General features: G+C 46.4%; 1 protein-coding gene across 1 annotated transcript in view; it reads right to left on the reverse strand.

Annotated features, from left to right (window-relative positions):
* The window catches only part of CACNA1C (calcium voltage-gated channel subunit alpha1 C), a gene marked incomplete at both ends in the record, with an annotated part of 478,476 nt that overhangs the window by 4,238 nt on the left and 451,623 nt on the right, over nt 1-22,615 (reverse strand). Inside the window, 12 exons of the mRNA XM_084279498.1 lie at nt 1,545-1,654; nt 2,152-2,280; nt 4,531-4,883; nt 5,902-6,036; nt 7,114-7,241; nt 8,617-8,718; nt 10,816-10,918; nt 12,910-13,006; nt 14,215-14,342; nt 15,205-15,370; nt 15,926-16,017; nt 19,137-19,202. Of these exons, the coding sequence (XP_084135624.1) occupies nt 1,545-1,654; nt 2,152-2,280; nt 4,531-4,883; nt 5,902-6,036; nt 7,114-7,241; nt 8,617-8,718; nt 10,816-10,918; nt 12,910-13,006; nt 14,215-14,342; nt 15,205-15,370; nt 15,926-16,017; nt 19,137-19,202 (1,609 nt within the window). The remainder of the gene's footprint in view (nt 1-1,544; nt 1,655-2,151; nt 2,281-4,530; nt 4,884-5,901; nt 6,037-7,113; nt 7,242-8,616; nt 8,719-10,815; nt 10,919-12,909; nt 13,007-14,214; nt 14,343-15,204; nt 15,371-15,925; nt 16,018-19,136; nt 19,203-22,615) is intronic.

Consider the following 22,615-nt stretch of genomic DNA (forward strand, 5'->3'; position numbering starts at 1 on the left):
TGACATCGGCCTCTTGCTTGCATGTGGTCCATGTCCCTGAGCTGCCAGACATACCTCAGTTTATGAGGCTCTGTCCATAGCAAGGTCAGGGGGAACTGAATTAATCAGTGGTTGAATTCACTGGCAAATGGAACGCTGCTTATACAGACATGAAGTGTTTTCAAAATTTGGAAACAAGGGAAGAGAAAATAGTTATTTTTCCCCTCAAATAAAAACAAATATATTTTAAGGGGAACTATTGAGACAGTCATGGTGTTTACTTAATTAAGAAATTAAGCTTGGCTTCTGTAAATAGGAAAAAGGTACCCCCAGTGCAGGAACTTAAAAGCACTGCAAAGTATGTTTATGAACAAGTGCACAGGATTTACTTCTGAAGAATGGCAAACAAAGCCAGCATTAAAGATAGAGCTGCGTGGCACACTAAAATATTTTGTGGACATCTTGATCCTGTTGACATTCTTCTAAAGAAGGAGAGAAGATTACAATTCTGAAAATATCTAAATATCTACATTGATTTGTTGAGAAAAGGCTCTCGCAGGGGTTGTGCAAAACGTGTTATAACTCAGAGAGCAAATGCTACCATGTTGATAAAAAGTATTTCCTCTTTCTAGAGAAGAAAAAACAACTTGCAAAATGAGTTTGACATCACTGTGTAAATATTTGTAAGAATGTAGTTAATGAAGCATTGTTCCAAGGACTGGCTGCAAATTTGGCCTTACAGATAGATACAGGAATTGTCATTTCCCAGTGTTTTAAGTTTTGAAATAAAGTAAATGGTTTTAAAATACTCAATTGTATAAGCTTCCTGAAGGATTTAAGTGCAGACTCAGTAGCCTCACTTTAAACATTACACTACCTAGTCTGTCACTTTTCTTTTCTAAGAATATGTTTTATATATGGGATTCTTTTAGTTTCTCCCCTAAATGTCCCTTTTCTCCGCACCAGTACTCAGAAAAAAAGGCTGAAAAAAATTCTATGCAAAAGAACTCCTTTTCTTCAAGTCTCTTGCATTTGTCCTGTATCTTGTTATACATGGATTTCACCTAAGTGCAGTCTGCACACTCCAACACGTGAAAATCTCCAGTTATGGGAAGAGCAGAAAGCAAATTTGTATTGCATTAACTTAATCTGAGTGTCACTGTTTTCCTCATAGGAGCCAAAGGGACAACCTTTCTTTTACCCCTGCTGAATACACAGAGAATGGAACGCCATATACTCAGGGCCAAACCATTTGGTGACTCCCTGGTGATTGTTTGGAGAGTCTACAGCGCTTCAATAAACTCCCCTGATTCATAAACAGGCTTAATCAGACGGATCACACGGATTATCCAAACAGCCCCGGATTCATCTCCTGACTGAGCGTAAAGTCAGTCGAGTCGTGTGCACGATCAGGATCTGCACGCCGCGGGAGTCCTGGGCTCACGAGCTAAATGCAGCAACCAGCAACACCCGTGCCCACACACGCTGGGTTTCCTCCAGCAAGATGTGAGAACCCAGTGGAGGCAGAGGACAGCCCAGCCCGCGCGCTGCGCTTGGGGTGTTACCTAGTGCTGAGGAGCACAGAAACCCTTTCTTGGGAGAGTGCCGGCTGTCTTCTCCTTTGTTGTTTTCTGGTGGCGTAAGTTGTCTGCTTTCATCATCTTGGTATGCAAGCCTGGAAAGGAGAACAGAGGGATGCTAGAAAAGCAGCTGGTACTGGACAGAGTACCCCGCTTCCAGCAGGACAGACAGGGAGTTCATGCTACCCAACAGATGCAATAGCAAGCTGGTTGCAATCAAAGGCTATCAAACGGGTGCAATAGCTCCTGGCCCAGGAGCAGAAGGAGAAACCGTGAGACAGAGAACGCTCTAAAGATGAGATCTGGGATAATTAGATGGTGGAAGTGAATGGAGGGGAAGGCCCTGCAGATCAGATGTCTCATTCAGAGGAGGAGGAAAACTCTAGGTGAAAGATACCCTTCTCAATGTTACTTCCCAGGGCTGAACTGCATTTTTTAAAAAAAATATTCTCTGGTATTTGAGTTTTCTGACTAATGTCTTCTGACCTTATCCCATAAATGGAAATTTTTGTAGAAAAATGTCACCTCTTCCCACCTCTCCCCGTTAATTAAAGAACCACCCAAACACCTTGACTAAAGCTGCAAAGCTCACATTTCAGTAGAGAGCAGACTTGGTTCACTACAGTACTCAATGTCTTCATTCAAATTTTCATCATAAGTCTCATCCTGAGACACTTCCTCTTGGCAAACAATTGCCAGCTGGCTGTCTCTGGAACTGGAGCTAATGAGCAAAAAAGACAAGTCAAGATACGGAGATGGTAAAGACAACTTGTTATAAAGACATGAATGACAGGCTCCATCTGTCTCAGTTTATTATAATGTTGTAGAGTTATCGTAGAAAGAATCAGCAACTGAACAGAGCTGCAGGGTTCACAAACACAAAGCAACAACCTTTGTCTGTGACTTCTCTGAGAGGCAGAGTTTCTTAAAGTTGGATGTAAACATCTTATTGTCATTTGTGACTCCATGTACTCTATAAACGTGCACATCACGCTGACCACATTTCCAAAGATATACCTCATTGAACTCAAAGTAAAATCTGAGATGGGCTCTTGGAAACACAGCTTTTCCCTTTACTGCGGAAGTTTTGGTTATGAAATTCAGAGAAGCCTCTCAGACACTAACGGTAACTCTCTCAGCTTTGTGGCTCCTGGTCTCAGCCTCCCAAACCCCTTACTCTTCACCATCTCTACCCTCTGCCTCCTGTTCATGCTCTCGATCCTTGCTGTCTTTTCCATCTTTGTGTTTTTTTTTTTTTTTCTCTCATCACTAACTGCAGAGTGCTTCTACTGAATTCAGTAGGATCTGTTCAAACCCTTAAATGTGATGGCCCTCAATTCCCTGCTTGCCATGCCCTTGTTCCTCTGTTTCATGTCTTCACATCTTATTTCATTCTGAGTTTGTGTTTTCTGAAGTGTAAAGTAAAATCTGGAGGTGGTGTGAATCTTTGGGATACTGACGTGGGGGTATCAGAGCCAATGTTGGTCTGACACTAGTATTCACAGCAGAGAGCAGTGGGGCAGGTTTTTAGTCTTCCAAGGACTGGAGAAGAAACATTATTTTATCATTTGATCTGAGGAAAAAAAGCACTGGGAGAAATGTGCATATACGTATGGTGTAGAACAGCCTGTAGGACAGCGCTGGAGTGACCTTCCTGCTGAGATGGGAGGCAAGTAGAACTGCTAAGATGCACAGGGGAGAAATCAGCACGTGGCAGCTCCCCCTCTTGAACAGCCTGTGGTTAGCCAAAGCCATATAGACTGTTTGTATGAACATGCCAGGGTGCACTTCCTTGTGCTGTGGTCAGAGGGTGCCTAGAAATGCTAAAAAAACCCCAACTCCAATTCTAGAGGCAAACTATAATCAGCCCATGCATCACTGCCTGCCTGTGGGCAGAAAAACCCTGAGTTAGGAGTATTTTCTGGAGATGTCATGGTGACCATTACCCCTTTTTCAGCCCTACTGACACCAAAAAGAAGAGCCCATATTCAGCATTAATGGGGATTTGGACTTTCAGTGGGACAAACCGTTAGATCATGAGGGAAAACACGTACCGTCCCAGGGTTTCATAGTAATGCGTCCTAATTCAAGGAAGGTACCCAAGGAAGCAAGGAGAGAAAAGAACACCATGTTAGCAGTGTCACATGGGCACAAGTCACAAAGGGAGAGGGCAGGTGGTAACGTGGTGTGTTGTGCAATTCCCGTGGCCTCCCTCAGGAAGACACAAACTAGAAAAAAATCATTGGCCTCTTGGGCAATTCTGCACCCACTGAATTTTCTCCATCTTACTGTCCTATTCTGTCCTTTGCTGGGGCAGCATTTCTCCCCCTTTTCACATTGCCCACTCTCTGCACTGAACAAAAATTTCCCAGCTCCTTCCTGCTGTTACCGAAATGATTAAAAAAAATCCCCCACTGATAACAATGATACTCCTTTTGTACGTCGTCTGTGTGTGGACAGCCTGAAAGCTGCCCAGAGAAGGGGATTTTCTTTGCTTTGCACAATATTGCATTAATGAAAACCTTGCCCCCTCCTCCCCCTCCCCTCAGAATGCCGTTGGTGACCTCTGTAGGGATGTGACCCACTGAATGAAAAAACGCAGACTTCCAAAAAGCTCCCTGTGGGGAGCTCAAGAGAAGACTTGCAGTCCCTTTGTCTTTCAGTTAGCGGTTGATAGAACACCTCCCTGTGGTGAAGGAGGGATAAATCAGGCTCCTCCTTCGGGTTCTTACAAAGGTTTCTTCATGATAAAGCCCGAAGAAATCAAGCGTGTTGGTCAGTGAGAGTGCTGCTTGTTTACAGTGGTCAACTGATGCACCGTGGGCTTTGGTACAAGTGGAGAACCAGAAGGTTCAATCCAGGCTGCAAGCTGGGTGATGTCTGGTGGGTAACTTCAGCTAGGCATCAGTGCTCTGGTGTCTGCATGCACATTCTTCTCCCTTGACCCACTCTCCTGCTCTGTGGAGCTTACCTTTTGGAAGGTAGTTTCCAAGGAGCCTCCTGCACATGTATGGTGGGTGACAAGGGGGTCCCGTGGCCTTCCACTGTGCTGACAGTGCTGGGGTAGCTGGGTGGGCTGGGGAAGCGGCACAGGGCAGTGTTGTTGGCATTGTTGATGTTGGCATTGGAGCCTGAAGATGAGTAGCTGCTGGGAGTGAAGGTAGAGTCCACCAACTTCTCATGAGATGGAGACTCAGTATCTCCCTGGTTGTTGCCAGACTTGTTGATGTGCAAAGGTCGTTGGGTGGTGAATGTCTGGGGGAACGCACTCCTGCCATCACTTTGGTAATAGCTGACATGGTTTCCAAACAAGCCTCCAGCTCTCTGTCAGAGAAAGAGAAATCATTTTCCCTTTGTGAGTGAGAAGATTTGCAAGGACCCTGATATTTCCTGCTTAGGCTTGTTGAGGAAAAGTAACATGAGGAACAGTGTGCCAGAGGATGGTGCACGGACTTCTCTGTCAGAGAAACTCGGTACACACAGGCTGTGAAAGCTGTAGCTTTCTTAGATATTCCAGAGGACCGGCCAGGTGTTTAAGCGGGACAAAGGTGTCTCTACACCTCCCACCAGTCCTGGGAAAGCAGGACCAGGTATGGATGCAAAAGCCAAGTAACTGCTCTCTGGTTTTCACAGCACAATTACAGAGCAACATTTAGACGTGAGATGGAACTTGAGAATCACAGAATCACAGAATCTTAGGGGTTGGAAGGGACCTCAAGAGATCATCGGGTCCAACCCCCAAGAAGAGCACCAGTAACTATTAATCACCTGGAAGAACAAATTAAGAAAGATGAAATGAGCCAGTTATGTACTGTTTAGATGATGAGTAATGGAAGAGACTGTGAATGGCATCTTTCTGTAAGGAAAGGAGGACAATGCCAAAGGAGAGGAAATATTACCAGAGGCGGCAATTACAAAAGTAAGAAACAGAAGACTTAAGTAACCTGCTCAGAAAATTTCCTCCTTCCATAAAAGCTCTATTGGGTTCTAGTGTACTTTTTGGAAAGATGCTCTTTGTACCACTCAAAGGAGGAGTGAACAAAACACATGTGCCTCACTGCTGCTTTGCAGGCTGTAGGATGTCTGAACTGATCTATTCTTCAGACACTTTGGCCGTTCTGAGACTTATTTTATTTAGGTTTTATGAGGAAAGCTTCCATTGAGAAGAAAAATGGGATAAAAACCATGCAAAGATCTCAGGACCTGGAACCCTGAGTTCACTATTCTAGGGTCTAGAAATGAAGGGGCCAGAAAAAAATGCAGAGTGCATAGAAGAGAACATAGCATTCTTTGAGCTCAGCTACTGGTATAGCCTCAGCATGTAAACTTGTTCAGCACCTACCCGAAAGATATCATCTTCAGAGGCAGCAGAAACAGCTTCTTTCATGGCTTTATCTAGCTCTTCTTCAGCTGTCAGGTCTCCAGAAATTGCTCGTCGGATCTCTGGCCCAATGTCGTGAAGTGTGCGCAGACCAGCCTGCAAAACAGCAAACTATAGAGCTTCATATCTCCGAGTGGGTATTTGAGGAATAAAAGCAGTACCATTTTTTTCCTAAACACTGTGAAGCCCTTAATACAGCATCCCCAGCCCCTAGAAAAACACTAACAGATTCTCTTCTTTCATGTCCAGCTTAGAGAAGGAAAAACTCTTGGCAATTCAATGCAGGAATGTTTGTTGCTTCATCACAACAGGACATAGACATAAATCCACAGGCTTGACTAAGCAAGTCTGCATGCTTTCAGCTTCAGGTTCTCAGATCCACAACCAGAAGCCCTAGAGCAGCCACAGTTCCAGATGAACTGTGTGCTTGGCACTTCCAAAAATCTCTTCTTTTTAATCAACAGCTTAAATATGAATTTAATAGCTAAATTCCTTGCATCTGCACCTAGACAGTCCTCAAACCCTTCACTGACTGGAATCTGTTTGAGGGAGTCCATCCAGGGAGGTAAGCTGTGGGCATGCCGAGACCTCAGTTTACATCTGTGCCTGTGCCATAGCACTTTTTGGATCACCCTTTTTCCTTACTGTACACTCGAGGGACACAAATTGTGCTGCTTTCACAGTCAATAGGGCTTTCTCATTCTTTCACACAGCCGGTAGTCCACCCAGTGAACAAGTAGCACAGTGGCGAATGGATGGCCTTGGCATCCACGTATGCTTTTTGCTTTTTAACTGATTTTGCCTCCTGGCCACATGTTTTCCCTGACCCTGTTGTAGTGAGTTCCCTCAGAAAGGGCAGAACGAGTGCGGTAGAAGGCAAATGTCTGCTGGACACTTAATACCGGTTCTCTGAAAGGAACCCAAAATTAAAATATCACCAGTGGGTCGATAAACTGTGGATATACCGCACTTGTGCCTTCTGCTTCCAGAGCTAAGGGGTGTGACCCATGGTATATATATATAATATATATTTATCCAAAAGGATTGGTGTGCAAATTCAGGGGGTCTACAAGCTCCTTTCCAGCCCACTGCAGCCCGCAAAATGGCTGAGAGGGAATTGGGGTCAAATGCCTCTACTGTACCACCCCTGTCCGTCCTGTGCCCGCTTGTCACCTGCAAGGAGAGTGCGTTGCGCTGGGAGGGCTTGCCCACCAGTCCCTGCTCTTTACGCTTCTTGAACTTCCGGAAATACTCCTGAATCAGGAAAGTGGCGTAGAATTTCCCGACGGTCACCTCATCATCTGCAAAAGGGTGTGAAAAAGAGGTAAATACATAAAATAAGCCTTGCAGTTTGCAGCAGAAACACTAGGCAGCGCAGTACACGTCTGCTTTTTATGGCCTCAGGATGCAGGGCTGGAGGAAGGGTTTGATCCACAGCCAGGGTTTGCTGTAAGTAGTCGAGAGGCGCACGAGGCATTTGGATAGACTGGCTTTGCTGGCAGAGAGCCTCTGTAGGCTCTGGATGTACATTGTTTATGGGGAAGTGCTTCTAACCTTTGAAGTCTCTGGTACTGGTTTACCACATAGGATCTCGCTATTGCAGTAGCCTCCAAGACCACTCTGCTGCTCTGCCTTGTGATAGCCTGGGGTGATATATACTGATAGTGTGGGCTGACCGACAGCATCTGACTGACCATCCGACCCAGACCTGATCTGTCACTTCGCTGCATTGAAACTCTGTCTGGTTGTGCCTAGCGTGGGTGTGACTGGACCAGAATGATCACCTCTCCACAGAAATGCAGTCAGCACTGTACTCTCACTCAATACAAATTATCCATGAGCCAAAATGTGCACAAAGTTTTTATCCAGGTAACTCTCCTCCCTTCTCCTAACCCACTGGAAATTTTATAAGACATGGCCCACTGACTTTGGAACAGGCTGAGCAAGGTTCAGCATCTGGCTGCAACTGTTATGTTTTGTGCTATACCCCCTGAGGCCACCTGAAGGTCACTGAAGGCCACACTGCATGCCCATGCACCTGAGGTCCCAAGAAATCTAGCAGAGGAGTTGCCCAGTAAACTGGTGATTACAGCTTACCAGGGACGCTGCACAGAAACCCTCAGTGATCTGTTACACCAGTTCAGAATGACTGAGGAATGTCCCCAGGTACATGAGTCTTTGACAGGATCATAGTAGAAAACAGTTAAGTGAATGAAAAATGAGTTATATGCCATAGTAACGGTAGTTTTGTGAAATATGAAGGGGTTGTGACATCTTTAACTCGAGTGTAACACCATCTCTCTTTTGCAGTCAGATGAAGTCCAAGTCATCCTCACTGGAGCTACTCAGCTCTGCCTGCTTCCTTTGCCCCCAGCAGGCACCAGATAATGTCCAGTGGAGCAAATGCCTGTGATCAAACTCGAGCAAGATCTAGGAATAAAGGTTTCTAACTCCTATTTATCCACCTTATCTTCCTTCCCCGATTTTGCAGCAGTAAGAACACAATATTCATGTTAGTACAGGAAGAAACAGATCTTAGCCTGATGGAACACAAGTAACAGCTTGTAGAAGAATGCTTGTCCCCCCACAGTCCACCTGATGATCTTGAGGTGCTGGAGAACATGTCAGGTGGGAAAAAAAAGAGATTCAGAGACTGGGACAAGATCCTGCGCTCACCACCTGCGGGGGGCACCACCTGGTCCAGCAGCTTCATACTGGTGCGCTTCCAGATTTTCTTAATTATTGCTCTCAATTCTTCGTTGGCTTGCTCCAGGTTACCTGCAGGGTGAAAATCATCAGAGACAGGAATTAGGCAGACCCTGCAGAGGAGCAATTTCATGTCTGGCACGGCAGTCTTAGGAGGAAAACACCAGAGCTTTTTCAGTAGTGGAAAGTTTTTGGGCAGAGATGCTGTCACTGTTGCTAAAGCCCCTCACAGCAAGAGATCTTCTTCCTAAAAATGCAGAATCATCTCAGGGTAGGAAGATGAGTGTGTTACTGATTGATAGTCTGCAACAGCCAGAAACAATACAACCATGGTGCTACTTCATCCAGAAAAGCAACAATCTCATTTAACACTTTGAATTTTAACTGAGATGCAGAGAAAATTGAATATAATGAGAACAGAGGTCAGTTAATGGGAAACTACATCTTGGGGAAGACAAATAATTGGTGGCAAAGATACATCTAGAAATCTGAATACCTGGGGCTGCTCGCAGCACTTCCCAAGAATTACCTGTTGCAATCCCTGCCTCAGAGCAGATATCAAGTTCTTCACGTGGTGCCAAGAGTCTGTCTCGGAGAGTCTGCACAGGGCTTTGACGAGGCACTCCAGGCATGTGTGAGACTTTCATTACCCAACATGGGTGCCTGCCCCAGGATATTTGTGTTTATTCTCTGAAGAACAGCACAGGCTGTAACAAGCCTTTTATGTAACTGACTGAACTTAGACATTACACGTTCCTCCACGGGGCTCTGAGATAAATGAGACATTAATCAAGCCACACTACCCCTTGAGAGCGACTGAAGCAGATTCGGTTTATTATCAGAGAATCACAGACTCTTTAAGGTTGGCAAAGACCACTGAGATGATCAAGTCCAATCATCTGTCCAACACCACCAAATCAACTAAACCAGTTCCTAGAGTGTCACGTCTACATTTTTTTTAACACTTCCACGGATGGTGACTCCACCACCTCTCTGGGCAGCCTGTTTCAATGCCTGATCACTCTTTCAATGTAGAAATTTTGCCTAATATCCAATGTAAACCTCCTCTTACGCAACTTGAGGCCATTTCCTCTCATCCTGTTGCTTCTTACTTGGAAGAAGAGACCAACTATCACCTTGCTACAAACTTCTTTCAGGTAGTTGTAGAGAGCAATAAGGTCTCCCTTTGGCCTCCTTTCCTTCTAGGTACCCATTTCCTCCCAAATGACTCAACTTCGATTTTATTTCTTGATTTATGTATATTCAGACCCCTTATAACTGAAGCTCTCTTCTCTCCCTGCGTGTATTAAACCTCTATCTTCTAAAAGTGCTGTTCCTGCAGCTTTTCTTATTGCTTCCCAGCATTAAGGATCCTTGATGCGCTGCACAGGGCTCTCATGCCAGTAGTTCTTTTCATAGGATGCAGTGAAGATAGGGACACTGTCCTGAGGCAGAAGTGTTTTAGCTGTGAATCATAGACCTACATTTTCTTGTAGAGCATCTCATTAATACATGAAGCCAGGTTTTGACTCAGGACCAATTATCTTTCATTACAGCAGGCGACAGAGTGCAATAAAGGGGACAAGCTGAGCCCAGAATCTTGTCTGCTTTCCCTGAATATACCCGCTGGTCTGTGCAAAGCTATTAACAGTCCCTTTGCTTCTCATCTGTCTTTAGACCTACAACACCACTGTCACTACAATATGATATTAACTCCTGCTAATGGAAGCACAGGAGGAGTTTTAGTGAGATGAGACCCCTGAGTCCAAGCTCTTTTGCCTCCCTTGGACTGGAAGATCAGTGGCAACAGCAGTCACAAAGAGGCTCAGCTCTGCAGCCACCTTGCTCAAGGTGAGGCTTCTTTGTCCTTCTTCCTTCCCCTGATGCTGTTTGAGCAGACATTGATTAAAAACTTTTGAGACCACTGTAAAGAACATGATCTATAATCTGAGACGATAGCATGGGAAGCACAGCTTTCCAGGCAACTGGAAACACGGTTTCCTAGAAGGTATTACTCCTCCAAGCACCTTTACACTGCTTTTTGCACCATGTGCTGCATAGGAGTAACCAGGACCATTCTACACCAGATGTCCTTATTCCTGCCCAGCACGCTTTGGTGTGAGGACCTCTCAGCTGCATTTGTACCCTTGCGGTCCCCAAGCTTCTTACCTTCTGTCTTGATCCGCAGCGCTGTTCTGACCAGCGCAAAGAGAGTGGCGTTGAACATCACAGTCCCATCACTGTTCAGTGGCATATTCATGGAGACAAGGCGCTGTGGAGAAGCAGAAGAAAGTGAACAATCATACTGCTCATGCATGGCCTGAATCATGCTCTTCCTTATGCCGTCATGATGCCTTCCTGACCTGCCACCCCTCTTACGTGAGCACCCGTGTGGATTTAGTTACACATTTATAAAAGTAATTGTCCTACCTAACGATGGTCCCAACCGTGGTGTGTTTGCCCTGGTGTCTCCCTCCCATTGCTAGCTACTCTGTTTCCTTCAATGTGTCTGTCACATCCTAACCTGCATTTTCCCTGGCAGCCAGTGCACATTTGCCCCCAGTGCCCATGAGGACAAAAATTCGTACCAGTCCTCAAACCATTTGGCTTTTAAATGGTGCCTTTTCCTCTTATCAGGAGCAAACTGATTTCTCTATACCTTATGAGGCACTTGCAAACTCACCAGAATCTTTCTTTCAGGTGACAGGCTCGAAGAAAGGGAATTAGCTGAACTGGAAAGCTGGTCTGCTTTATCCTACTGTTCCCCCCTTTCACTTTTAAAACAAGGCTGTTCCTGCCCTGCAGAAATGCTGTAAGGCTATGTAGGACAGAGAGTGCCGAGTACTGTTGTAGCTGCAGGGTGAACTTTGGTGAGACCAGCAGCATGTATCTGAGACAGATGTAGCAGGGTCACCAGATCTTACATCCTTACTTCTGTCTCAGGAGGTAAGAGACACCAGGGACTTGGTCTGAACTCTTATGCCTCCAGGGTTTTTATTCTGCCTTTTGCTACTTTCATGCAACAGGCTGGATACTAAATCTCAGAGGAAAGGGTGTGAGGGATTTCCCATCACTACCACTGCAATCTCATACAGATTAAGACAACAAATAACTGCTAGACAGCAGACTGAAAGGGATCAGCAGTAGGCCACAAAAGTCATATATGTCTGTGTACAAGCCCCAGGTTTGGTATTTTGGTCTGAGACCGATATAAAAAACAACTCTAAGTGTCACAAACTCTGGGGCTTGGGAGGAGATGAACAAAAAACTTCAAGGGAAGGTAGCATAAAGTTTATGAACATGTCATTCATAATTCACTTAGAGAGAGTCCTTTTTCATAGCTGGAGTCTCACAACCAAAGAAACGAGTGGGACATTTTCACAGAAAATCTGTCCTTGCCCTTCCTGCACTTTAATATCACACTCACCTTGCTGTTTAGTGGTTATATAAGCAAGAATGAGCAATAACACTGTGTTTTTGGTGCACTGCTTAGTCCAAAGAAAATCTCAAGAGATATTTTTACTTGCCCTGTTATTTCTGTCTGTCCTAATCTGTCTTGGGATGTGTGCTTGATACCACAAAGGCATGTGGTTGAATCAGAATTACAGAATCACAGTCTGGTTTGGATTGGAAGAGACCTTACAAATCATCTAGCTCCACCCCCTGCCATAGGCTGGGACACCCTCCACTAGCCCAGGCTGCCCAAAACCCCATCCAACCTGGCCTTGGAAACTGCCAAGGAGGGGGCAGCCACAGCTTCTCTGGGCAACCTGTGCCAGGGACTCATCACCCTCACAGGGAAGAATTTCTTCCTAATATCTAATCTAAATCTACCCTCCTTCAGGTACTGGAAGGCTGCTGTAAGGTCTTCTTGGAGCCTTCTCCTCTCCAGGCTGACCAAGCCCAACTCTCTCAGCGTGCCTTCATGGGAGAGGTGGTCCAGCCCTCTGATCATCTTTGTGGCCCTATTTGATAGCTATAGTTAGCATAGATGCCCCCCCCCAGAAAGAGAGAGGGCCGGTGGTGGGCTGATGACTCTGACTAAAGTACACCCTGCCTCCTGGTGACCCTCCAGCCCTCCGGCTTGGTTGTAGTCACCCCGACACGACGCCACTTCCGCCCCGCTGCCGCCAGCCCCTGCCTGGTGGGCGAAGAACCAGGAGGCACACAGGCTCTGTGGCAGCTTTAGGTAGGTAGCAAACACGACCAAGGGCTATTTAGCTGCTGTGTGACTCCCAGCCTTCTCCAAGCACAGGGCCTTACTTTGCAAGCCACCCGGTGTGGGCAGAGCTTCCCGAAGCCCAGGGGGGGCTGAATCCTCCGGAGCAGTGTTACCACGTCCAAGTGTTTGATCCGCCCCCTAAAGAAGAAAGAAAAGTGAGCATCCTTACCAAGGGGTGACCTGCTGATCTGCCCCTCTGTCTTAGGGCTATAGGGGCCACAGAGGTACAAAGGGTGTGTTTTTTATCGTGAGCTTTACCTCCCATTAAATAGCCCCAAGACACTGTCTTCTGACATGTGTTTATACTTTGGGCTATCACTGGAGCCAGCACAAAACAAAGAGCTTAACTTCTTCCTCAGCAGCAGTTGGCTTCAAGTTCTGTAAATGCCAGCTCAAAGGAATTCTCTCCTGGGGAGAGGAGAGCTACCAGAGCTAGAAGTTGGGTGTCAAGCATGGGACATGGGTGAGGAAGAGGAAAAAAAAGATCTTCCCATTTATAGATGGGAAGGAATGGGATGTCACCTGGACTGAACAGCTATCTATTTTATATATATATATAAAATATATATATATATATGGCTTCAGCCACTGCAGTCTTGCCTTCAAACAAGCACAAATAGTAGCATCTGTTTTGTTAACAAACAGTGTATTTATTAGAACTCTGTGCTTATTGCCTACCCATGTTGAAAGTCTCCCTGGCTGGTCACCATGGATGGGAAGAAGGGTTTCAATTTACATATCATTTGGATAATGTGACATGGCCTCACGTGTTGCAGAACCTGAGCCCAAATTAATCTTGACACTATGTCTCCTAAAGAGATCTGCTTTTGGTTTACGCTGAGATCTCTTCCCACAGTTTTTGCATTATGAAGGGGGCTTTGCAATTACAGTTGTCAACTGTGCTGTAATGCCACAGGGATCTAAATGCACTTTAAGCCTAAGCATGTGTCAAACAGAGCATGTAATACTGAATGTCAGTTAAGCCCTTGTGTGAGTTGTTCTCGTGTAACTTTAAATCCCGGCCAGACTGCTGAAGTGAATAACCCTGCAGCCAGCAGAACGCAGCCGTGTGAAGGTGCAGGTTGTGATGGGCCTGTGTGACACATGACAAAACGGAGAGCTGAGCACAGCAGCTCTACCGTGAGCAGAAAGTTAAGTAGAAGAGTCACAGCTCAGTATCGCAAACACACACCACAATAAACCAACCCTCTAATCTCCTTTGCTCAGTCTCCTGCTGCCTCTCCCTCAACACTCTGTATCTCTCCCCAACTGAAAGTGAAGCAATGTCCTGAAAGTAAGGGGCCTGTTCTCCCAAGGTGCTCTGATATCCGAGTTGGGTTACTTACTTGGCCTCAGGGTCATACTCTGCCCAGATCCTTTTAAACTCATCCAGGTGGTGTGGTCCTAAAATGGACCAGTCCCGGGTCAGGTAATCAAAGTTATCCATTATAACAGCTACAAAGAGATTGATGATCTGCAAACAAGGATGGAGAGGACTTGATGGATGAGGCAGGTAAACAGTAGACATTACCAGGTTATCCATTTAAGGTCTGGATTTAGACTCATAAAACTAGGAAGCCACTGGGGGCATGTTCCCTCATGCCACCCCCTCCTCCCCCAGTTTAAATGGGAAGATCCCAGAGGTGGGACATTCGTAGCTGGTCACATATTTTTGCTTCCCCTCTGAATGGACGAGGCCCAAGTGTGCGGAATGCTTAGAGAAGCTGTGATGGCTTTTTATTTAGCAGTGTCTTTGCCCACCTGGGATTTATCCTCTGTAGGCAGTGAGGCTGAGATAAAAGCCCTTTCTTCTGGCCCAAAACCAAAACTTTTAAAACGTTGCTGCTGTTCACTGGGAGAGTTTTGGGCGCTGATGCCAGCTGCAGAGCATGTGCTGTCGCTCTGAGCAATGCCGCATTGCCAACACGGAGCAGATGCAAGTGGGATATGTGTATTCTCACAGTCATTGCTGCTGGCAGGGGAGGGAAAACCTGCTCAGTAGCCAGAAGGAAGGTAGGAGGGAAGGTGGGAAGTGTGGCTGAGGCGTTGCTAGCCTCAGCACAGCCCACAACACACTAATTTGGTTTTCTTATCGAAAGGGAGGGGGGAAGAGCTGTGCACAAAGGATTGGGATTTGAAACAGAGCATCCCCCAGAGCTGGAGGGAGGCAGGAATGGCAGTGGTGAAGGGGGTGTCGTCACTGAAAAAGTGCTGCTGGGAAAGACCCCATGGGGAGATTTCTCTGAGATCATTCTTTTGCTGTGCAATGCTGATATCTGGGGAGATAGGGGGTCAGGCTAACAGAGGGAAGGTTTTGGTTGTTGGGGTGGACTCACCAGGAAGGCACAGAGCATGTAGAAGCTGATGAAATAGAAGACAGCAAAGTTGCTGCCACAGGAGTGGTCGGCTTCGGTGGAGTTGGCTGGTTCTGACTCTGGGTCACACTTCTTGTCTGGGAGACATGCCAGCATGATTTCCTGCCAGGCCTCACCGGTGGCACACCTGGGCATGGCAAAGGGCAAGGGAAGACAGCAGTGACCTTCAATGTGAGAGAGACTGGCACGACCTATTCCTGCTCTCATGAACATTAATGGGAATTTTGCCACTGAGGTCAATTAATAGCAAGTCAGGCTGATGGCCAGGCTTTGACAGACACTGGCATACCCTGCTCCTCTTTTTGGCTTTGTTGCCATCGACAGTGTGTTGTTCCTGACTGGATTTGCTTAGTCTCAGTACAGGGACATTATGGTCCAACCAGCCAGAGTCATACTAGCTCGGTTTAAACAAGAGGATGAGTTTGCAATGTGTAGCAACATTTGAGGGCACTGAAAACTGGTGATCTCCCTTCTGGACATGCATCTTGTGTTGGCCATGTCAGGATACAAGGCTTAACGGACTGGTTGTTTCATCTGAGGTGACTCCTAGGCTCCCCTGCTAAGGGACAACATGTTTCTACTCACCTCATGGGCATGACACGGTAGAAGGAGATAAGCTGTGCCCAAGAGCAAAGGAATCATGCTCCCAGACTGACACAATCCGGAGCTGTAAGGCACCCACCTGAAAAGCAGCAGCACTGCCTGGGGGAAGGTCTGGAAGTTGTTGTTGCGGTTGATTTCCGTGGTATCATTCAGCGCGATTTTACCAAACACCTGGCAGAAAACAGAGGTCTTTTCAGGTTAGCCCTTCAAAATCCCCAGGCCTCTTGTCACTTGTAGCTTTTGGCCTCATCCTGACCGGGATATTCAACAGAATCTCCTCTTCTCTTAAAAAATTATTTCCATGGGGCTTGCATATTTGCTGCTGCTTCCCTTGCTTGTGCTTTATCACCAGAAAAGCACTGATTTTTGTAACAAGAAGCATCTTGGCACCTTCCTTATTTCATACACTGGGAATACGTGATATGGGCCCTTATTTTGACAGGCACTCATAAGGGGAGGGGGTCCAGCTAAAAGAAATCAAAATCACAGAAGAAAAAGCTCCTTCTGTCATTGCTTATCTGTCTGCACCAGGAGGAAGTGATAGCAGAAGACCAACAGCTGCAGAGCCTTCAGCTTCAAACTCTGTGGGGTGCCTTGAATCTTCCCAAAACAATGCAAAGTACATTGCCTTGTATCTGGAGACTGTCCAAATGCTTGCCCTTCCAGTAGCCATGCTTGCCACCAGCAGCTCTTTCAGGTCCTTGCCCAGAAGGCAGCAGCGAGATGGTGATGACTAGATTTGCCCAGACAAGGACAGCTTACTTACAGCTTCCTTCCATGCCCAACCAACCATTGCTGAAGGAACTAGTTCATCCGGACACTGTGTGAAGCCTCAGCCTTTTTAGTGTCTTGCTGATGGATGTGAAGTCCCCACTGCAGGAGAGTTTTAGACTTTGACAAGAACTTACATAGCTTTGGTATTTTTTGGGCACTGGGACTGAGGGTTTAACAAACCTTGCCTGGCAGAAAGGTCTCTGCACAGCACAGTCGGCCAGGACTATTTATTCCCTATTGATAGCAACGTGACAGAGATCTCAAGGACTGAGAGCTGTAATCTCGTAGCCAAAATGAGCAGCAGGAACAGAGCAGCTCTGAGAGAACACAGAGCTTCTTTTCAAGCAAATGTCACTGATAATTAACACCCCAAGAGAAACAATGACGTGGAGAGCAGCTCAGGGACAATGGCGAGGAGGCCATGCCAGGCCGGGGGGAGGGCCTTTACATGGCAGGCTTTCTGCAGGGGTTCCTCATGGACGTGTGGGCCTTCCCCAGCCCTGACAGCCCCCACGTTGCGGGTAGCACTGACAGCCCCAGCTGCACTGAGGAGGAGCAGGAGGACAGTTTAAATGCTCAGAGGCATTTTGAGCTGAGGCAGCCCATGTTTTTCATTTCAGGCAAGTGTAGGCAAAGGAACTTCCCATGCTGGAAGTCTTGGGTTTCCTGTGAACCCTGCAGCTTCTCTCACACAGGAGGCACTGGTGGCAGCTACCACAGGTGCTTTGCATTAGACACCTACAAGAAGTTCCTCTCCCATGCCCTCTCCAGTCTGTGCCTCCTGAGCCATTATCCATCAGCGTCAATTTGGATTTTTCCACTTGAGCACATTAGGTAGTGAGGCTTGAATGTTGTTACGCTCCAAGTCAGGGCAGCAGCTGAGATAAAGTGGTAGGTCTCCTTTATGTGGGAAATCCTTACATTTTCATCAGATCTGGTACATCTAGTCTTTCAAGGCAGCTGCTTAATGGACTGAGGAAGAATTTTCCTTCCTACGTTTCCCTATCTGTGAGGGAACTCTGTGTCAGCGAGTTCAAGGGGGCAGCACACAAAATGTCTGAGATGCCATTTGGGCAAAAAGTGGTAACAGGTCTGTGGGCTCTAAGGAAAGAGGGAAGATGAGAAAAACTGGTTTTCTCATTGGGAGACAGGAGGGCAGGAAGAGATCTAGTAATCTAGATCAATGTGAAAGACAGATGTATGTTCTTCAGGCTGCTGAGATGATTTAAACAGAGGCTTGAATGTAAGCCAAGGCTTGAATAGCCAATTTAGAACTAGCTGACAGAAAAGGGGATAGAATTACAGAATAAAATATCAAGCCTTGGCCGTGCCCTGATCATTGTAGACCCCATCTTGCACGGATGCCTGGAAGCCATTGTTAATATTTTGTGTAGCTACATAACGCTCGGGTAATGCTCTCAAATGATTTACTATATGGCACAGGTAATCCTGTAAGATCTTGGCCATGTGAGTTAGATATTAAAGGCAAAACGGGCAAGTTTTCAGTTTGAGCCTAGTAGGCTAAATGACAGCTGTAATTACTGGGGGCAATTGAGATAACCTATGATAATTCAAGAAGCAATTATTTTTGTTTTCCAAACTGGGACAGAGTAGATGGAGTCTGTGAAAAGATGTGATTATAATAACAGGAAACAAATTAAAACAAGGTCACAGAGGTCAGATGAATTTTGTTACAAATTCAGTGGGCATTATGAAACCAAGAAGCCTGTCATATCTAAAGACCTCTGGAAGCAATTATGCCATGCCTTTCTATACTTTGGTCTCTGGTCCCAGATGGCTGACTTGTCTGAGATCTGATTAACACTGAAGGGGAAAGTAAAGTTTAGTTTGAAAAGCAGCAGAGCAAATGAGACTGTGCTTGTGTCACGCTTTCTTCAATGGGCTGTATGCAACATCAATTCCTTGTACAGATGAATGCTCAGGCCAGTTCCAAGCTCATTTTGAAAACTGAATTGTATTGATGCAGCTTCCTGAAGAACTGGCACACACACAGACCATTGGTACATTTGGTCTGATCCCATATTTACCTTCACAAGTATAAATCAAAAGCTGCTCTTTACTCAGTGGAAGTTATGTGAGTGTGAAAGTGATGCAATAGAAAAATTGGTTTGTTCAGTGCAGCACAGCCATCAGGCTGCTGAAACAGTTATTTTGAATCAATGAGCGAGGCAGTAAGTCTCCACTGCTGGGTATCTCTTTCAGAGTGTGGAGGGCAGGTGGGCAGGCAGGGTCCTTTTAATATCTGTGTATTGCATTCTGCCCTGAAATGGGTCAGGTTTTGTGTGTGGGTTTTTTCTTATTTTTTTTCCCCCTGGCCTGTTGTGCTCCTGTTGGAAGTACACAGGTGCCTATGATTAACTGGTGTCTTACCTTACTGGGCAAAAACATTCTTGTAAGCCTCTATAACCACACTTTGAGCTAGTTACTCTAAAAGTCAGTTCCCAAAACTCTAACAGGAGGAGACAGACATAGCTGAGCTGTTCAGCATCACTTACCTGCATCCCGATCACAGCATAGATGAAGAACAACATCACTATTAAAAGAGCCACATAGGGGAGAGCCTAGAAATGAAAAAAAAAATAAAAGAGAAAAGAAAAAGAAAAAAACAGAGCGCACTGTGTCTCCACCGAGCCCGGGCACCCGGGATCCTGGTTCATGCATCTAGCTTTGAGAGACTGGGCAGAGGCTGGCAACACACACGGAGTCTGTAGTTTGGCCAGGTGGCCACTAGATGACTCTAGAGGCCCACATATACTTGCCCTCCCGCCACCACGCCGGTGCCACCCAGCTCTGGCAGGCTCTGTCTGCTCCCACTCGTGATGATGCAGCTCTGCTGCCTTCAAGGCATTCCTGCTCCTGACGGAGCGAGGAAAGCGAGAGCAAAACCAGTGCCTACAGCTGCTTACCAGGAGGAGAAAACTCTTGTGACCAGCATTATTCCGGCACTAATAGCAACGTGATTTTTTCCTGGATCCAGTCTGTTCGAATGAAAAAACCACATCTGCTGCCAAGACCCAAATTCATGGCTTCTGCTACCATGGCTGGTACCATCCTTAGTACCTAAAGCAGCAGCAGCTTTGTTGCCTGTTTGGCGTCAGGTGTCTGTGACGGTGCCTGCAGTGCTCTGAGTGTCTGTGGTCAGCTGCTGACGAGGAAATGCAGAGCCCTGGTTCGCAGAGCTGCCTCGTGAAGAAGAGGCCGGTGCATCAGCAAAGTGCTCAGACCTGTCAGTTTTGTCCACCACTAGCAGGAATCAAGGGCACAGCTCTGGCTTTTGAGGAGGAATTTTCTACTCGAGATTTCCAGACCTTACTTTAGAGGCAATGAGTGAGCATATTCATCCTGAGTACTGTCCCTGATCTGGATTTTGGACACACTGTTTCACAGAGTATAAACCCTACAGCATTATTATTTTTTTTTTAAATATAAGGTTATTTACACATTTTAAATTTATGCCTAAATTCAACAGGGCTAAATCCTATAGGAAGAACTCAAGGTAAAATTTTCACTGATTGCTATGGACCTTTGACTAAGATCTACACATATTATCTCAAAGATATCTGAACATTAAAATGTCCAAATCTCCAACCTTCAAAAAATGGCTGCAATCATCATCTTGAGGTTCAGGGACAGATTCTTCTGTGTTTTATGGGGGTCAGATGAGTCTATGTGGTTACCCCAGAACACCAGTGGAGATGCACCAGCTCAGAATTGGGCCCCAAACATCTTGTGATCTAGCCGGGACTTGGTACACACAAGACCTAAGAAGATCTCCTGGGCTATTGCCCAGACAGGCCCTGAAGTGCATAATCTTACCAGTTCTTCTGTCTTTCAGATGCGGATGAGAAGCGAGTCTTCTCTCCAGGTCTTTTGTTCTCCACTTTCTTCCCATGCCTTTCTGCTCAGCCCACCCCTTTCCACTAACGCACCTTCCTACTCATCTCTGCCCCTCATTCCCCACAGTCTCTTCAGCTCCCCATCTCCCAAACTGCAGTTTTCTGGCTCTGCCCCCCTCCTTCTCCAACCTTCCCTGGCTTTACCATCTTGTCCTTGTCATTCCCACGGCCTTGCCTTGCCCTCAGCACCCTTCTCACTTCCTACTCCTCCCACTCGCCAGCCTGGGCTCTGTTGCTATCTTTGCAGGCGGAAACCCCGCCGAGTGTATTCCCACCACCCGCCCCTCTGACGGGTGACCCAACTCAGTACACAAGCACTGTGTGCCACGCACAGGGCATACGGTAGTTACGATGGGATCTAACTCCAGCTCACGTTCATTGCTCATTAGGCTGCCTTGTGTGAGCAGGGACGCTTCCTGGAAGCACGTGGGGACACAAGAAGAGCCAGTGCCAGACAAAGTCTGCAGGGATCCCAGATTTTGGCAGTGGGAGTGGCTGAGTTAAGAGCTCTGCACAATGACTATTCTTAGCCTCCAAAGGAGCCTCCCAGTAGTTGCAAGAGGAGGAGCTCTGAGCAAAGAATACCATGTTATGAAGATCTACAGGCTTTCAAGGGAAAAGACGCTGCTTTCAGCGGTTCCACTCTCCCCTCTGTCCCTGCTCCCCCTGCGGAAGACAGGTCCCTTGATACTTCCTCCCATCACCCAACAGCCCTGCCTAAAAGTGACTCTCCAATCAAAGAGGTCTGAAGGTCACTGGAGGGAAGTATCAGGCACTCCCTTTCCCATCCATCTCATCCTCTCTAGCTAAGAGCCGTGGCAAGCGGAGCTCAGAGTAAGAGGGAGTTATTACTAAAGAGGCTGAATGGGGACAGGGGCAAGGGGAGGAGAAACAGGAACTGGAAAGTGTGACTCTGTCCCCTGCATCAGGGATGGCTGAGCTGTGCCAAGGGAATGACATTCCTATGCTTACAGACAAAATGGTTCCCACTGGAGCTGCTCAAATAACAACCTGGAAGTTAGCAACCGTGTAAGCAATGGAAAAACGTCGCTTGCGGTACGTATGTGTCAGAAAACTGCTGTGCAGTATCAGATCTTCTGGCAGTCAGGGAGTGTGCAAAATGAGAGTCCTTTGCTTGAGCCTGGTGGTCTGGCTACTTGAGACCACCTGAGAGCTGTGCTGGAAAAGGTCCAGGTTGCTCCCTGGTGTACACAGGCGCTACTGCTGCTGACAGAGACAGCAGTCGTTGTGCTCCACAGCACTGCAGGCTTCGGTCCCAGATTGTGCTGCAGCTGGCGAGGTTTAAGTTTTAAAGCATGGATCAGTCAATACAAATGTTACCGACCATTTAAAGCCTTGGTCTGAAGGATGGGTACACTGTTGCTGTTTCAAGACTTGTGTGTTGCACAAATTACTCTCTTGTGGTTTTGTCCAGTGGCGTGTCCTGCATCTTTTCTCATGCTGGGACCACCATCCGTACTGCTGTGCTGTCTTCCCCTGACACTTCCTCCAGACCCACCCCAGCTAACATCCAGGGTCTGCTGGCCTAGAAATTCCGAATCAAGTACTTGTAAAGTGCAGGAATACGCTATGCTTCATCTCTAACTAGCTATTGTTCTATGTGTGGCTAGGGCTGGTTTGGAGGCAGTTTTTCTAGCAAATAGCTCTCTCTTGGTGTTTGTTTTTCCCCAGAGATGACAATTCTTATTCAATCTGGTATCCTTTGCCTTCCTCTATCTACTCTGGTACTTTACCTACCTCTGAAATGCAATTTGCCTTCAGGGCAAAAGCGACAGCAATTTAATAACTTGGCACCATTACCAGTGCCAAAGGTGTGGGGTCAAAAAAGTGAAATTAATTCTAAATGAAAGCGTGGGGGCTGCACATCTCTAATGCTCACTGGACATCCTCAAAACAAGGCTTAAAATAAACTTAATCAAGATCCAGGCCTTCCCCATATCTGTGTATTTTGCTTAAAGCAACAGGCATCAAATATAGCTAATATAGAAAAAAAAAAAAAGAAAAAAAGAAGAGAGGACTGAAGGGTTACAGACAGGTGGTAATCGAGTTGAATGGAA

Source organism: Gallinula chloropus, assembly GCF_964237585.1.
Source record: "Gallinula chloropus genome assembly, chromosome: 1".
Classification (NCBI taxonomy): domain Eukaryota; kingdom Metazoa; phylum Chordata; class Aves; order Gruiformes; family Rallidae; genus Gallinula; species Gallinula chloropus.